General features: G+C 38.9%; 5 protein-coding genes across 5 annotated transcripts; 2 read left to right on the forward strand and 3 right to left on the reverse strand.

Annotated features, from left to right (window-relative positions):
- Nucleotides 1–475: 475 nt before the first annotated feature.
- On the forward strand, nt 476–1,845 carry LOC138137617 (serine protease inhibitor 42Dd-like). The gene is made up of 4 exons (XM_069057112.1): nt 476–611; nt 659–1,447; nt 1,497–1,647; nt 1,694–1,845. Exons 1-4 carry the CDS (start codon nt 507–509, stop codon nt 1,816–1,818), a joined length of 1,170 nt encoding a protein of 389 aa, XP_068913213.1. The 5' UTR covers nt 476–506; the 3' UTR covers nt 1,819–1,845.
- Nucleotides 1,846–4,174: 2,329 nt separating this feature from the next.
- LOC138137904 (serine protease inhibitor 42Dd-like) lies at nt 4,175–5,620 on the reverse strand. The gene is made up of 4 exons (XM_069057497.1): nt 5,447–5,620; nt 4,613–5,398; nt 4,417–4,567; nt 4,175–4,368 (listed from the first exon to the last, which is right to left on the reverse strand). Exons 1-4 carry the CDS (start codon nt 5,552–5,554, stop codon nt 4,244–4,246), a joined length of 1,170 nt encoding a protein of 389 aa, XP_068913598.1. The 5' UTR covers nt 5,555–5,620; the 3' UTR covers nt 4,175–4,243.
- An 827-nt stretch (nt 5,621–6,447) lies between these two features.
- On the reverse strand, nt 6,448–8,090 carry LOC138137902 (antichymotrypsin-2-like). The gene is made up of 4 exons (XM_069057495.1): nt 7,703–8,090; nt 6,861–7,652; nt 6,669–6,810; nt 6,448–6,615 (listed from the first exon to the last, which is right to left on the reverse strand). The coding sequence occupies exons 1-4, from the start codon at nt 7,808–7,810 to the stop codon at nt 6,479–6,481; spliced, it is 1,179 nt and encodes a 392-aa protein (XP_068913596.1). The 5' UTR covers nt 7,811–8,090; the 3' UTR covers nt 6,448–6,478.
- A 1,030-nt stretch (nt 8,091–9,120) lies between these two features.
- On the reverse strand, nt 9,121–12,546 carry LOC138138577 (uncharacterized). Its single transcript, XM_069058564.1, has 8 exons — nt 12,341–12,546; nt 11,504–12,286; nt 11,304–11,454; nt 11,118–11,251; nt 10,398–10,532; nt 9,564–10,349; nt 9,369–9,519; nt 9,121–9,318 (listed from the first exon to the last, which is right to left on the reverse strand). The coding sequence occupies exons 1-8, from the start codon at nt 12,452–12,454 to the stop codon at nt 9,194–9,196; spliced, it is 2,379 nt and encodes a 792-aa protein (XP_068914665.1). The 5' UTR covers nt 12,455–12,546; the 3' UTR covers nt 9,121–9,193.
- Nucleotides 12,547–13,224: 678 nt separating this feature from the next.
- Nucleotides 13,225–14,734, forward strand: LOC138137903 (antichymotrypsin-2-like). Its single transcript, XM_069057496.1, has 4 exons — nt 13,225–13,397; nt 13,445–14,230; nt 14,282–14,432; nt 14,483–14,734. The coding sequence occupies exons 1-4, from the start codon at nt 13,290–13,292 to the stop codon at nt 14,611–14,613; spliced, it is 1,176 nt and encodes a 391-aa protein (XP_068913597.1). The 5' UTR covers nt 13,225–13,289; the 3' UTR covers nt 14,614–14,734.
- Nucleotides 14,735–15,510: the final 776 nt, after the last annotated feature.

A 15,510-nucleotide genomic window follows, 5' to 3' on the forward strand; every position in this document is an offset into this window, starting at 1 on the left:
TCCGGTTTCCTCATTTCAAAATTCCACAAATCGGTGCACCTGTTTTGTGCCAAAGTGGGTCACGACCTCTGGGTTTTTCACAGCAAATTAGTACCGCGGCAAACAATAACAACAATCCAGCTTCAAAGAAGACCAACGTAGCGATTACGGAAATCACGTCACTGTCATTACTATCGTGTTAGATAAAGTGTTCGGAATTCTTGACCACCATTCCGTTGCAGAGAGCTCGCACTGTGGCGTATTTTCACGTCATTTCTGCGAATCACAACAAATCGCCGGATTCATGACTATGCTATATACTTATTTGTGATTTCCATTTTACGCGATTCTGCGAAAAGTGCTCAGTAAACAGCAAAATTCTAATTTAAATAAGACTACGAGAGGGAAACGACATGAATCAGCTTTTAGCGGAGTAAACAGTGATCAACAACCAATACGAGCAAGGTAGATTTTTCAATTCGATCTTGTACGTTCCCATTAAGTGTTCTTCCACGGATCTGCTTACGATGTGTCTCACTCTTTTGCTGCTGCTGTCGGCGGCCTTGTCCAATCAAGCCCGGTCGCAAGATTTTACCTCAGCCAACAACAAATTCGCCGCTTCCGTCTACCAAGTAAGTCGTCGATGATTTTTAAACCACGATTGCATCACCCTTTCCAGAGACTGGCGACGAAATCCGGGAATTTTCTGGTGAGTCCTCTTTCGGCAGAGCTCATCCTGGCTTTGTCCCAATCCGGTGCGAGAAACGACACAGCCGAAGAGATCCAGGACAGTTTGAGTCTTCCCCGAGAGAGCGAACAAATTGAAGAGGCGGTCCAAGCGGTGCTCTCAGCTTTGGGACCAGAACAAGACTACGTTCTCCGCATCATCAACAAGATATATGTCAAGGAGGATTACCCCATCAGAGAAGAATTCAGCGCAATCGCTCAAGATGTGTACGACGCTCAAGTGGAAAATATTGATTTCTGCAATAAGAGCGAAGCCGCAAGAACTATGAACCAATGGGTGGAGAAAGAAACCGAAGACAAAATTCAAGATTTGGTGGATCCCGACATTCTGGGCAACGAAACTAGAGCGGTGCTGATCAACGCGTTGAGGTTCAGAGCGAATTGGACAACTCCGTTCCAGTTCTTTGCGACCTTCAGGCAAGACTTCTACCCAGCAGATGGCGATAGTGTTGAAGTGGAGACGATGCACATCCAAGACGAGTATCTTGAGTATTACGAAAACCCAAAATTGAACGCTTCATTTGTGGTGTTACCCATCCAAGGCTACAATATTTCGATGACGGTTGCGCTTCCTGATGCAAGAACTGGACTGGCTCTCCTTGAAGAACACATCAGCCAAGTTATGGAAGTTCCTGAAGAAACCTCGATAGAAATGCTGAACGTGGCCTTGCCCAAGTTCAAGATTCAGTCGAAAATTGACTTCAAGGAAATTCTTCAAAGTGTGAGTTGTGTTTGGGGTGTTTGCACAAGACTAGAAGGAATTGTTGCAGTTGGGTGTGACGAAAGCTTTCGAGGATGGAGAAGCTGATTTTAGTGGAATCGCAGGTGAGAAGGGAGAGCTTTTCATCAATGATGTGGTCCAGAAGACTTACATTGACGTCAACGAGGATGGAGTTGAAGCAGCGGCTGCTACTTACATCGGTGAGTACTTTTGAAGTTTTGTGCCAGAACTGATCGATTGTTTTAGTCAAAATACTGAATCGGAATGCCGAGTGTTCCAAGGATTTCATCGTGAACCACCCATTTATATTTTTTGTGAGAGTGAATGGACTTGTGGCTTTCTTGGGGAGGGTCTTGCTACCAGATTATTGAAATAAAAGTATTATTTATTTGATCGAACTTTATTTCGTTTTATTTGTAACTCGGTCATCCTACTCTTCTGGTGAGTGTGAAAGCTTTGCTCACGTCCAGCTAAAATACAAATATACAGGGTGATTATGAAATAAGTTTGGAAAAAAATGTGGAGTGTCCTTGACACAAAAGAATTCTGCGTAAATGACTTTTGGAGGTGAAATCAAAGGATGGAAATTACTCTGTATCCTTGTTAATTTCATTAGCAACCATGGTTCCAGCAACTCCATAATAAAGTCGTAGGTGACTGACGGTCACCCTTGAGTATTATTGTTGCTAAACTACCAAGATAATCAGGTAATCACTTTTAACTCAGCAGATTACTAGGAATTTTGACCAAATTTTCAATCATTTGTATCTCGAAAACGAAAAACTTTTATAAGAAAAATTTTTGTCTATGACTTCTTCTCATAATCACCAATTACCGGGTTTTTTCTCCAAACTTATTTTAGAATCACCCTGTATATGCCATTCAGAATTGTTTAAAATTCGGACTATCTATGAAAATCTGACATTTTAGTTGGCAGTATTGTGATTTGTCATAATAAATGTATTTTAGGTTATAATTCAACCGAACACTGCTCCGAGGTTATTAGGTACATTTTTTAAACAATTGACGCATTAGGAACAATAATCGTAAAATTTTAATTGGAATGAAACATACATAAAACGCTGTTCAAAAATCAAAAAACCATTTTGGTGCAAATGACTTATCTATCACTGTGATAAATAATAGGAAATGTCATGAAAAATGTGTGTTATTTGCACCACAATGGTTATTTGATTTTTAACAACGTTTATTTGTAGGGCAGTTCTGGGTAAATTATTATTAACTAAATTAATGACGAAATTGACAACAATGCGAATATTTAAAAACGAATCGTCGAGTGTCATATGACAGGACCTGACGCCAATCTAACAAAAAAATATCTTGGCCTGCTGCGTGTTTAAAACAATCGTGAACGGCTTATAGATCTCGATGCGAAGTTTGAATTTTGGAATACTCTTTCACATATCCATCAAAGAAATTTTGCAATTAATTTTCTAAGCTTTCTAAGTTATATTTGTCACCACAGTGATGCATCGCCTGGACCTTCCACTCTAACACTTCTTTGTCGGCTTGGTACACCAGAAGAGAGAAGAAAACGTCTTTTCTATCCTCGCCTCTTGTTGTGTAATATGCTATTATTTGAACATTTAAAACAAGTAAAAAATAGTATATTTCAAACCAAGGTAAGAAAATGCTTTCCTGCAGACCGCAGGCAAAGATTATAAACCGAGTCGTAGGCGAGGTTTGTAAGTGCCTAAGGTCTGCAAGGGCACTTTCTTAACAAGGTTTGAATACTATTTTTTTCCCTACCGGCACAACTTCGTTGAAAAAAGTCAAATAAAGATGGTTATATTGCTGATTAAAACGAAAATTTTGAGAATTGAATAGTAGGCTGGGTTATTTGTTTAATTATCTTGTCATCGCATTTGAAGATTTGACGTTTGTTCGAAAATTTGATAGAAACAGGGTAAAGTAATCTACCTACCTAGCTTATCTGTTTATTTTCCAGATTATATGATTGATCTACCAACTTGCTTTATTGAATTGGTTTTCATTTATCAATAACTTATTTCACTTTTGACACTTTTGACATTTGTATTTTGGTACAGTTTTAACATAAACATTTCATGATTAACTTTCTTACCTTAGCGAGAAAGTTGAATTTTCTCACCTCAAATGAGGTATCCACAGCCTACATTTCTAACCGGTAGGGAAAAAACATATTTTTTTCAATATGTAAAATTGTAAAAATAGATAATTTGGTGCAGTTCAAGTGGGACATTTATTGTGTTGGCTCTTACAGATAAAAATCAGTCTGTCATCCCATCAAAAATCAATCAATAATATTTACACATTGTTATTAGTACATCAACTTATTTTGTCTGCCTTCAGATAAAATTTTTACCTGGTCAAAATCATCGAAAATTGTAATTTTTTTAGAAATGTTTAAAAGAATATCATTTTGTAAAACAAATTAAACTACTTATTGTACATTCTTGCAAATCTTTTTATTTTCTTACTTCTCAATTTAGTTTTTGACAAGGTTGTTACATAACCTAAAAAAAAAATGTTGCTCTACTTTGCTACAAACTGAACAATAATTAAATGTTGAATATCATTATCATAAACACACTCATTAGTTCACTAGAATTCGATTATTTTTGGGAAGTACTTAATCTTGTTAAACATAACCCCACCTGTCAAATTTTATCTCTACAATGTCCTTAATTGAGCGCACATCTCTTAACTCGCTATAGAGAAAGTCTCTTGTATACTTTTACTATATTTTTATTGCAGCAGAAACAATCATTTATTGAATCAACAACGAATACCAAATTAATACTCTGGAACTAGAACTCTTCCGTGGAAGAGTATTATGTCATTGACTTTAATGTAGAAAACGAAGGGATGGTCCGCAGTAAATATTTGTTGCGCTGGTGGAGTTACTTCAGTGGGTCCCACTGTAACTAGTCGTTAAAGAAGCACCCCCAAAATGTCATTTTACTTACCAATAACTGCCGTGGCACCAGCGGCTTCCACTCCCACTTCGTTGACATCAATGTACGTCTTTTGCGTAATCTTACTGATCACAATATCCCCAGGAGAACCGGCAATTCCACTAAAATCAGCATTGGAGTTGAAAGCTGAGTGCACCCCCAACTGCAAAAATCACATTATTTGTGCCAAAATATCTCACTCCTTCACCTTCTCTAAGATCATTTTAAAATCTGTAGTACTCTCGATCTTGAATTTGGGGATCGACACCTGCACGTACTCTTGAGCGTAATCAGGAGTTGTCAAAACGGCGTCCATTTGCTTCTCCAAAACGGCGATTCCCTCCATCTTGTTAGGAAGAACAATGGTCATCGACGCGTCTGGTCCCTGGAACGGCAACTCCAAGAATTTGGCGTCGAGGTCGGCGCTTTCGTAGAAGTTGTACCGCACGGATTTCTGGAACATGGTGTCCATCTGGACAGGCTCTCCGTCGGTGGTGAAGAAACTGGTCTTGGTGGTAAAACCATTTTCGAATGGTGACGTCCAGTTGGCCTCGAAGTACAAAGCGTTCACCAAGACTACTTTTGTGTCGGCGTTGACGTCACCAGGAGAGATCAAGTCGTGGATCTTGTCGGCCGTTTCTTCTTCGACCCATTCGTTGATCTCGTTGGCGGCGGCGACACTCTCCTCAAACTCGATGTTTTGGAACTGCGCTTGGTAGACGTCCGTGGCAACTTTCTTGAAGTCGTCTTTGATGGCGAAGTTGTTTTCGACGTAGATCTTGTTGGCGGTCTTCAGAGTATACTCGTTGCTGTGGATCGCGGGGAGGATCTGTTTCAGTACCGATTCGGTTTCTTCTTTGGTGTCGGGGAGGAACAGGCTGGATCTGATCTCTGCGCCAGTTGTTCCAACAGCTCCAGATTGGGTCAGGGCCAAGACTGTCTCAACCGAGAACGGACTGATCAAGATGTTCTCGTTGTTGTCCACCAAAACTTCCTGATTTCATCTATTAAAGCATAAATGGACGTTGATTTCAATACTCACATTGTAGACAGCTCCGGTGAACTGTTTGCTACCAGCGACAAATTCTCTGACGGCAGCCTCGTCGGCCAAGGCCAAACCTATGCTCAAGCACAAGAGCAAAATCTTCATTGTTCTAACTCGAGATGCGACAGTTGTGATTTAAAAATTCAGATATGTCGAAGCGTATCCAAATTTTCACTTTTATAGTCTTTCTAATCTGGATCACACTGTGACAGATATCTTCAGTCGAAAGATTTTTGAGTCTTTCAGATATTATCAATTATCAGTGTTATTGTCCTCAAAGTCGAGCATGATTTGTGGAATGTACGATGAATTTATTTAGATATTAATTTCACAATTGCTTCAGATTTCGCTAATTTGTCAACAAACACATGATATTACTACCAGCAACAAATTCTCTGAGGGCAGACTCGTCGCCCAAGACCAAAGCCGTACTCAGACACAGAAAAAGAAAGATCTTCATTGTCTTGATTCAAAATGGGACTATCTTCTTGTTGTGGTCTTAAAATAAAGATTCCTTGAAGTGAGCCGAAATTTTTATTTTATAGTCTTTCTAATCTGGACGTGTCGTCGTGAACCTTTTTGACAAATATCTTTAGTCAAAATATTTTTGGAAAGTTGTAGATATTATCAATTATCAGAATTGTTGTCCACAAATATTTGTTAAGTATTTTTTTAAACTTTACGATAAATGTATTTAGATATTAATTTCACAATTGCTTTTATTGGGTCCAGATCTCGCTAATAATGATTCAAAGTTATCAACAAATGCAAGATTGTAATTGTTGTTACAGTTATCTGCTAACAGTTGCCTCATTACGATAAGTTGTGTTCTAGAATAGTCTTATTAAAAAAAATCTGTTGTTTCACTTTGAAAGCTTTTAAATAATCAGTTGAAAGTCACGTTTCATTAGAACAACTTGATCTTCACAGTTCTTCCTCCAGACAAGACCACTCTTTGACCCTCACCTTACCATCTGATTGTTGAAATAAAAATAACATTTCCTTTGATCTAATTTTATTAAGTCTTATTTAATTGTAACTTGGTTGTTTCACTCGTCCGGCGAAGACGATCAAATCCTTCACCTTGATGTAGAATATGAAGGGATGATCTGCGTGGAACTGTATCACCTCAGGTGGATAATAGTGACCGCTGAAGAGAGTAATCTCTGGAAGACAAACTTTAGTAAAAACAAGACAAGACTGAAACATTTTTGTCCACCTCCAAAAGTTGAAGCGGCAGCCTCGACTCCGTCCTCGTTCACGTCAATAAAAGTCTTCTGGATGACGTTGCTTACAAACAAATTTTTATCGCTGATGCCGCTGAAGTTGGCTGCAGGTGTAAAAGCCCTGTTCGCACCCAACTAAAACAAAAATACAGATTTTGCACCAAGACAAAAAGTGTGAAGCTTACATTTTTCAAAATTTCTTTGAAGTCGAGTTTGCTTTCGATTTTGAATTTTGGAAGTGACACATTGACATATGCGGGAGCAAAATCTTGCTGCGCAAATATTTTGTAGATGTTGTTTTCGAGATCAGTAATACCATTTCTTTCGTTTGGTAGGACAAAGACCATCGAAACATTCTCACCTACGAATGGTATCTCCAAAAATTTCGTCTTCAACTCTTTACTTTCGTAGAAGTTGTAGTTGTTGCCATAATGATGCATCATCTGCACTTCTACCTCTTGTTTGTCGACTTGATAAAACTTGTCCTTCTCAGTTGCAAAATGCTCAAAAGGAATTGACCAATTCCCTTTGAAGTACAAAGCGTTTACTATAACTGCTATTGTGGTGGCATCTAGATCTCCAGCTCCCACCAAATTGTGAATTTTGTTCTCGGTTTCTTTCTCCACCCATTGGTTTATAGTTTCAGCAGCCTTCACATTTTCACTGAATTCTATATTTTCCAAGTCGGTATAAAACACGTCTCTAGCCATCTCTACGAATTCTTTACGAATTGCGAAATTTTCTTCAAGATACAGTTTATTGGCAACGTGGAAGGAATAGTCTTGATCCTCTACTTTCAAGTGTGGAAGCAAGGCCTTGAAAGCTTCTTTGATTTGGTGCTGATCCTTTAGAAGTTTCAGACTAGAACGAAGTTCTTCAGCGGTTTGACCCTTGGCACCCTCCTGAACCAAAGCGAGGACAGTTTCAGCTGAAAATGGACTAACAAGAAAGTTTTTCTCGAGATCTAGAGACAATTCCTAAAACACTCAATTTAACACAATTTCAAAAATCTTCACCAAAGGCTTACCCGGTATACAGCTGCTGTGAACAAATTGTTGCTGTTAATTAAAAGTTTTTCCACTTGGTCTGCAATAACCAAACTGACAGACAACAAGATTATAAATACCGTCTTCATGATTATTTAATATTGTCAGTTTGGAGTTTCGTTTCCACTTATATAGCATTTTATGACCAACCAGCACTGAGTTGTTAACAACGGAAGATTCTCTTTATTTGATTTTAATTGGTTCCGGTTTTCCACGTTCAGTGAATATACAGTACACCCTGATAACATCACAGTGTTTACAGCAAAAACATTTGACAAGTTCTCTTTTGAAACTCAGAATTCAGTTTTGCCGACAATTAAAAAAAAATCACACATTTACATTTAAAAAAATCTGTACAATTGTGATGACAATAATTAATAGAGATATTAATTTGATGCAGTTCGAGTGAACCTTTATTGACTTGACACTTATAGATAAGGATCGGTGTGTCATTCATTACCATCAAAAAGCAATCACAATATTATTTATAAATTCCTACAGGCGCATTAACTTTCTTTATCTGATTTCAGCGTCAAGTGATCAAATTTGTTCTACTAGAAAATCGCCCAAAAGTTTCGTTTTGTTTTTTATTAAAACACTAAAATTAGCTAAATTGTTAGCAATCCCTCTGAATAGTTGTAGTTTGAATTGAATTTAACATATCTGATTCGTTTAACAAGATTGCTGCATAATCTAAAACATTTTTTTCTTATGCGGTACCAATGTCACAAATGAACAAGAATTAGATTAATAGTTATTTAAGATATAAGTGTAAAAAGTTATCCTTTATTGCACGAACGAGTTTGAAATACGACCGAGGTACGAGGGAGTATTTTAAAGGATGTGAGTGCAACAATAGTCATTTTTGTATTAAGTGCGCAAAATGATGCATAAATGTCATGTTTTTTTGACGGTTGTAGAAAAAGGAACTTTTTAGTCGCATGTCTTACAACATTTTGTCTACGATCGTAAGATCATCGCACCGGTTTCAACATAAATTTGTATAAAATAATTATCATTGACTCAATATTTTATGAATAACCACAGTCTTTTGAGAACCACGTCATTTAGCAACTTATTTCTAAACAATGTTTCCAACAAATTGTATTGTCGTATTCTGACAGTTCTGTGCCATAAAAGCGTGCACAGAAAGTTTTATGGCACGATTCCGTCAGTTTCACTAAATGTCAACTTTGACAACGATTTTTAGTGCAAAAAGTGCCTACTTTTTACACGATCGTAGATAAAATAAAAAACCACCCCAACAACTTCGTAAGAACTTAATTATTTTTAGAAAGTATTTAATCTTGTTATCTCTTATATCTCTAAAATGTTTTTAATTCAGTTGGTTGTTAAACAAGTGCAAACCTTTCAACTCGCTGGAAAAGACAATATATGGTTTGCCTGCTTAAATATATATTTTTATTAATCTGGAAATAACAATCTATATTGAATCGTCAGTAAAAAACATTTTAGTACTCTGGAACTAGAACTCTTCCCTCGAAGAGAATTATGTCGTTGGCTTTAATGTAGAAGGCGAAAGGATGGTCGACAGTAAATACTTGATCCGGTGGTGGAGGTATATTAGTGGGTCCCACTATAACCAACTGTTAACAGAACCACCCACAAAGACGCCATCTTACTTACCAATTGACGTGGCAGCAGCTGCTTCTACTCCAATTTCGCTGACATCAATGTATGTCTTCTGTGTAACCTTGCTGATCAAAATATCTCCAGCAACACCAGCAATTCCACTAAAATCGGCAGCAGTGGGATTGAAAGCTGCGTGAACCCCCAACTGAAAAAATATATTATTTGGGCCAAAGTTCCTCACCGACTCACCGTCTCCAGAATCGATTTAAAATCAGTCATAGTCGCGATTTTGAATTTGGGCATCGACACCTGCACGTACTGTTTGGTGTACTCGGGAGTGGCCAAAACCGCGTCCATTTGCTTCTCCAAAACGGCGATTCCTTCCATCTTGTTCGGGAGGACGATGGTCATCGACGCGTCTTGTCCCAGGAAGGGCAACTCCAAGAATTTGGCGTCGAGGTCAGCGCTTTCGTAGAAGTTGTACTCTACGGACTCCTGGAACATCGCGTCGATCGGGACGGTTGTTCCGTCGGTGGTGACGAAACTGCTCTTCTTGGTGAGAAGAGGTTGGAACGGTGATGTCCAGTTGCCCTCAAAGTACAACGCGTTGATCAAGACTACTCTTGTGGTGGCGTCCAGTTCGTCCGGAGCGACCAAGTCGTGGATCTTGTTGGCGGTTTGTTCTTCAACCCATTCGTTGATCTCGTCGGCGGCGGCGGCACTCTCCGCAAACTCGATGTTTTGGAACTGCGCTTGGTAGACGTCCGTGGCGACTTTCTTGAAGTCGTCTTTGATGGCGAAGTTGTTTTCGACGTAGATCTTGTTGGCGGTCTTCAGAGTGTATTCGTCGCTGTGGATTGCGGGGAGGATCTGTTTCAGTACCGATTCGGTTTCTTCTTTGGTGTCGGGGAGGAACAGACTGGATCTGATCTCTGCGCCAGTTGTTCCAACAGCTCCAGATTGGGTCAGGGCCAAGACTGTCTCAACCGAGAACGGACTGATCAAGATGTTCTCGTTGTTGTCCACCAAAACTTCCTGATTTCATCTATTAAAGCATAAATGGACGTTGATTTCAATACTCACATTGTAGACAGCTCCGGTGAACTGTTTGCTACCAGCGACAAATTCTCTGACGGCAGCCTCGTCGGCCAAGGCCAAACCAATGCTCAGGCACAAGAGCAAAATCTTCATTGTTCTAACTCGAGATGCGACAGTTGTGATTTAAAAATTCAGATATGTCAAAGCGTATCCAAATTTTACTTTTATAGTCTTTCTAATCTTTGACAGATATCTTCAGTCGAAAGATTTTTGAGTCTTTCAGATATTATCAATTATCAGTGTTATTGTCCTCAAAGTCGAACATGATCTGTGGAATTTACGATGAACTTATTTAGATATTAATTTCACAATTGCTTCAGATTTCGCTAATTTGTCAACAAACGCATGATATTAATTGTTCGCTTGGGGTTATCTGTAATACTGATCATTTGTTTCATTACGATAAGTTGAAAAATGTTTTGGAATATTTTTACAAACAAAAAGAAACCTAGTCGAGTATTTGTTTCAATTTAAATCAGTTAAATCACTTAAAACTGTATCAATCTCACTTGAAAACCTTTCAAATTTAAATCACTAAAAATATTCCAGTTTACAACTACTTCAACAAATTTAGATTAACTTTAAGAAAATCTGATAAAGATCGTTATGTCAAGTATACCCAAAACTCCTTTTCAATCATCACCTCATCAGTACCATTATGAATTCTTTATTCTGAAACTTTCCACAAAATACAATTTATTTTTACAACTTGGGTTCCACAACTCTTCCTCCAAATAGCACCACTCCTTTGACCTTGACATAGAAGATGAAGGGATGATCGGCATTGAAGATCTTTGCCTCTGGCTCTTCTACCAAAGCCGACACAACAGTGGGCACATCTGTAAATTGTGATTTATCAGTCAAAAAACTAACAAAAAAGGGATCACTTACGAACTGCAGTAGCGGCCGCAGCTTCAATTCCTTCTTCGCAGACATCAATGAAAGTTTTCTGGACTACCGAAGACACCTCCAACTCTCCCTTTTTTCCAGCGATCCCACTCAAATCTACTTTTTCCGCATCGAAAGCTCTGTTAATCCCCAACTGGAAATGAGTGTTAAGCTAAAGTTACCACCAAATAGATGAGACTCACTTTTTTTAAGACATCTTCGAAGTCTATGGTGGTCTCGATTTTAAATCGGGGCAAGTCTACTTTCACGAGTTCTTTGGTGAAGGGTCTAGGAGTGAAGACTTTGTCGATCTTGCTTTCCAAATTGGCAATTCCTTGTTTCTCGTTTGGCAAAACTACGATTAAAGAGGCGTCGTCACCTTTGAATGGCAGCTCCAAGAACTTCGCATCTACTTCAGAGCATTCGTAGTAATTGAAGGTGTTAGTGTTGCGCATCGTTTTGACAGAAACTGCCTTTTCAGGAGTTCCGTAAAAATCTTTCAATGTAGTGGCGATTAGAGGAAACGGAAGCGACCAGTTTGCCTTCAGATACAAAGCACTGATCAAAATCAACCTGCTCCTGTCAGTCAAATCATCCTCTTTGATTATATCTTGTATCTTCTTGTTCGTCTGTGCCTCCACCCAATCATTTATGGTTTTCACAGCTTCACTCTTCTTATCGAAATCTATATTTTCCAATTCAGCTGCATAGATTCCAGACGCGATTTTCTTGAACTCCTCGTGGACCGGGAAATTCTCTTTGACGTAGATTTTATTCGCCATGTTGAGGACATATTGCTCATCTGCGAGCTTAGGCAACAAATTTGCTATCACAGATTCGGTTTGTTCTCTAGTGTTGGGCAAACGCAAGCTGGTGCGGAGCTCTTCAGCAGTTTCTCCTACAGCTCCAGACTGGAGCAGAGCAAGGACAGTTTCCACGGAAAAGGGACTCACCAGGAAATTCTCCTTGTAACTTTTCGTCAGCTCCTGGTGTCAATACAAACAGATATAAAACGCACCAATAAAATTTTCATTGCTTACTTTGTAAATATCCGAGGTGAGGAGGCTGTTGTTCGATGCGAATTCTTGCAGAGCTGTTTGGTTCAAGGCGACGGTGGCCGTTGCCATGGTCAGTAAAACGACAAGACGCTTCATCTCTGCAACAGTTGTATTATCACTAGCTGATGACCAAAAAAGACTTGATGGTGGTTGATTCGGTTTCGAAGAGATACTGAGGGTTCAGGCTCGCTGTTGGAGGTGTTATCCCCGCGCAGACATGTTTGAACAAGAGGTGTTTGCCTAGTACAAAAAAAATTGTAGTCCTCTGTTACCAACGGCAATGACCCCTACAAAGTTAAGTTCGCTCTAGGAAGCGGAAATTTTTATGAAATACAACAGTTCTAGGTGGTAAAATAGCTAATTGATTGGTCAATATATCAGAGTAGTAGTTCATACAAATTAATGGGCTTTTTATGGTTAGATTATGACGCAGACATAAAAAATAGCAGGCAAGAGATAAACATTTGAAAACGACATTCTTGGCCAATGTCGAGGTCAAGAGGATAATACTGGTTCGACGGCTTATTTATACCATCTGGACGAGAAATTTAAATGAATGTAAACATTTAATTTGGAATTGTATAAAAATGTACATAAAGATGTTTTCCTTAGAACTGTTAAATATAGATCTAAATTTTTCCAAAACATAAAATCTTCAATTGATTTGATTCGTGAAAACAAAGCTTTTGACTGGATACTAATCAGAGCAGGGTACAATCTCCAAAACAAAAACTTATTGACGTAAAAAATGATAACTACATTAATTGAGCACTGATAACATCTGTTTTTTGCCAAAAAAGACCCCACATATGAGGAAAAATATCGAACCATCGAGATCAAACTCGATATAAATTCTTATCACGCACATGAAACTACTACAGATGTGATAGCCTCGTAGACGAGAACACACGACAAACAAAAATTTTCAATCATGAAGGGTTTCGTCTTCTTCTTGTCTTGCCTCGCTTTGGTCTTGGCTGAAGACGAGTTAAGTGCATTCCTCTCCGGCAGCAGACAATTCACCGGAGCCATTTACAACGTAAGTCTCTCTAAAGTTTTCGATTCAATGCTAACCGCAGCTTTTAGCAACTTTTGGTCGACAACAAGGAAAACATCGTGGTCAGTCCATTTTCTGCAGAAACTGTCTTGGCTTTGACACAATCCGGTGCCAAAGGAGACACTGGTGCAGAAATCAGAACAGGTCTTCATCTTCCCGACACCGAAGAGGACACGGAAGTTGCCATCAAGAGTGTTCTTCCCACCATCCAAAGCGAGTACTGCTCGCTTGTCACAGCTAACAAGATCTACGTCGAAAAGGAGTACGCCATCAAGGAGGACTTCAAGAGAGTGGCAACTGATGTCTACCAGGCCCAGTTTGAGAACATCGAGTTTGCTAAGAGTGTAGACGCCGCCACCGAGATCAATAAATGGGTTGAGGAACAAACCAACAACAAGATCCACGAGTTGGTCAACGCTGATGATCTTGATGCCGACACTAAGATTGTTTTGGTCAATGCTTTGTACTTCCAAGGCAACTGGTCCGTACCGTTTGACCCCATTTTGACCAAACAAGTCAAGTTCTACACCTCCAGCGAAGCCTCCGTAGACGCCCCTACAATGTACAAAGAATCAGAACAGTTCAACTATTACGAAAGTGAAGAACTCGACGCTCAAGTTTTGGAGATACCGTTCATGGGTGAAGAGGCTACGATGACTTTTGTCCTCCCCAACAAGAAGGAAGGAATTGCCATCCTCGAAAAGCAAATAGACAAAGTTTTGGAGAATCCAAAGTACACCAAAGAGTGGGTTCAAGTTTTGTTGCCCAAATTTAAAGTCGAGTCCACAATCGACTTCAAGCCTCTTCTACAAAAGGTGAGTCAGATTTTTGGTCGAGTCACAGATACCTAATTTGCATTCTTGCAGTTGGGAGTCGAGAAAGCTTTCGACCTTCTAGAAGCAGATTTCAGTGGAATTGCTGGAGAAAAGGGTGAACTCGCCATTGCTTCAGTCTCCCAAAAGACTTACATTGACGTGAACGAGATTGGAGTTGAAGCCGCAGCGGCCACAGAAATTGGTTAGTTGTAACAGTATAGTTTGTAACGGGATTAACGAACAAGATTTTAGGTGGATTTGACAGCCTTCCTCCGGCTGCCACGAAGGTCTTCGTTGCAGATCATCCCTTCGTCTTTTACATCAAGATTAACGATGTCATCCTCTTCGAAGGCAGAGTTTTGGTACCGGAATACGAGTCTTAATTTTTTTACTGTCATCAGTAAAATTCCTTTTATCAGAATAATATTTTTACATTTGCTTTTATATTAGTCTGAATCTGAATTAGATTTGCCGATAAATAAAATCAACGCAAAGACAATCTAAGCCGATAACTTTTTACAAAGCCTAAACCAAGGTAATACCCCAAAACAAGAACCTATTGATGCAACTGTATTCGTTGAGCACTGATAATATCTGTTTTGTGTTAGAGAATAACACCCAAACCCAAAACACAAGCAATTATGAAAAATTAAAAGAGTTTATCAACATTAAACTCACTATAAATTCTTATTACGCCAAAGTCTGTCTTAAAAGTTAAGTTAGTGACTTTGAGAATGTTGAAATCTTGATTTTCATAAAGAAAGAACGATCATCGATCAATCAATATTATCCGGAGAGGTTGTTGTCGGTTGTGGGGGCTCTTATTGTCAAGGAGTAATTTTATGCACAACAGACACACGGTAGAGAAAAAAGTGCAAATCTTTTTTAAGGATAAGCTGAACTGTACCAAATGATAGGTTAGTTTCTTGGGTTAATCTCTTTCATAATTCTTTATTCACCCTCTTCAATATTTTCAGCTGATCTTTTTGTCGGTCCTCTACTGCCTCTTTTGCCCAGAACACTACCTGTTTCCAAAAACATGTTTACGCATCTGTAGACTTTCTGGCCAAGTTGTTGGTTAAGTTCCTTGAAAGTCCGGAAACTTTTGTTGAAATTCCTCAAAAACTCGAGGTGTCGAATAGGGCCAAGCCTTTCTCTATTGCTGAAGAAACACTGGACAATGAAAATTTGTTGCTCTAAAGTGAACATATTGTAATAGCAAATTTTAATAGTTAATAATTAATAATGACAATTACCATTGTAATGACATTTGAATTAAA

The sequence above is a fragment of the Tenebrio molitor genome, chromosome 9 (assembly GCF_963966145.1).
Source record: "Tenebrio molitor chromosome 9, icTenMoli1.1, whole genome shotgun sequence".
NCBI classification, from domain to species: Eukaryota; Metazoa; Arthropoda; class Insecta; order Coleoptera; family Tenebrionidae; genus Tenebrio; species Tenebrio molitor.

Excerpts from the sequence above, each read along its gene's own strand:
- LOC138137902 (XM_069057495.1), bottom strand. The coding sequence starts at position 7,810 with ATGAAGACGGTATTTATAATCTTGTTGTCTGTCAGTTTGGTTATTGCA. Across the intron at positions 7,653-7,702 it reads TCACAGCAGCTGTATACCGG|GAATTGTCTCTAGATCTCGA; the intron begins GTAAGCCTTTGG and ends TGAGTGTTTTAG. Across the intron at positions 6,616-6,668 it reads TGCCGCTTCAACTTTTGGAG|AGATTACTCTCTTCAGCGGT; the intron begins GTGGACAAAAAT and ends TTTGTCTTCCAG.
- LOC138137904 (XM_069057497.1), bottom strand. The coding sequence starts at position 5,554 with ATGAAGATTTTGCTCTTGTGCTTGAGCATAGGTTTGGCCTTGGCCGAC. Across the intron at positions 5,399-5,446 it reads TCACCGGAGCTGTCTACAAT|GAAGTTTTGGTGGACAACAA; the intron begins GTGAGTATTGAA and ends AGATGAAATCAG. Across the intron at positions 4,568-4,612 it reads TTAAAATGATCTTAGAGAAG|TTGGGGGTGCACTCAGCTTT; the intron begins GTGAAGGAGTGA and ends TGATTTTTGCAG.
- LOC138137617 (XM_069057112.1), top strand. The coding sequence starts at position 507 with ATGTGTCTCACTCTTTTGCTGCTGCTGTCGGCGGCCTTGTCCAATCAA. Across the intron at positions 612-658 it reads TCGCCGCTTCCGTCTACCAA|AGACTGGCGACGAAATCCGG; the intron begins GTAAGTCGTCGA and ends CACCCTTTCCAG. Across the intron at positions 1,648-1,693 it reads AGCGGCTGCTACTTACATCG|TCAAAATACTGAATCGGAAT; the intron begins GTGAGTACTTTT and ends CGATTGTTTTAG.
- LOC138138577 (XM_069058564.1), bottom strand. The coding sequence starts at position 12,454 with ATGAAGCGTCTTGTCGTTTTACTGACCATGGCAACGGCCACCGTCGCC. Across the intron at positions 10,533-11,117 it reads GAGTTGTGGAACCCAAGTTG|ACAACTGTCGCATCTCGAGT; the intron begins TAAAAATAAATT and ends AATTTTTAAATC. Across the intron at positions 9,520-9,563 it reads TTAAATCGATTCTGGAGACG|TTGGGGGTTCACGCAGCTTT; the intron begins GTGAGTCGGTGA and ends ATATTTTTTCAG.
- LOC138137903 (XM_069057496.1), top strand. The coding sequence starts at position 13,290 with ATGAAGGGTTTCGTCTTCTTCTTGTCTTGCCTCGCTTTGGTCTTGGCT. Across the intron at positions 13,398-13,444 it reads TCACCGGAGCCATTTACAAC|CAACTTTTGGTCGACAACAA; the intron begins GTAAGTCTCTCT and ends CGCAGCTTTTAG. Across the intron at positions 14,231-14,281 it reads TCAAGCCTCTTCTACAAAAG|TTGGGAGTCGAGAAAGCTTT; the intron begins GTGAGTCAGATT and ends GCATTCTTGCAG.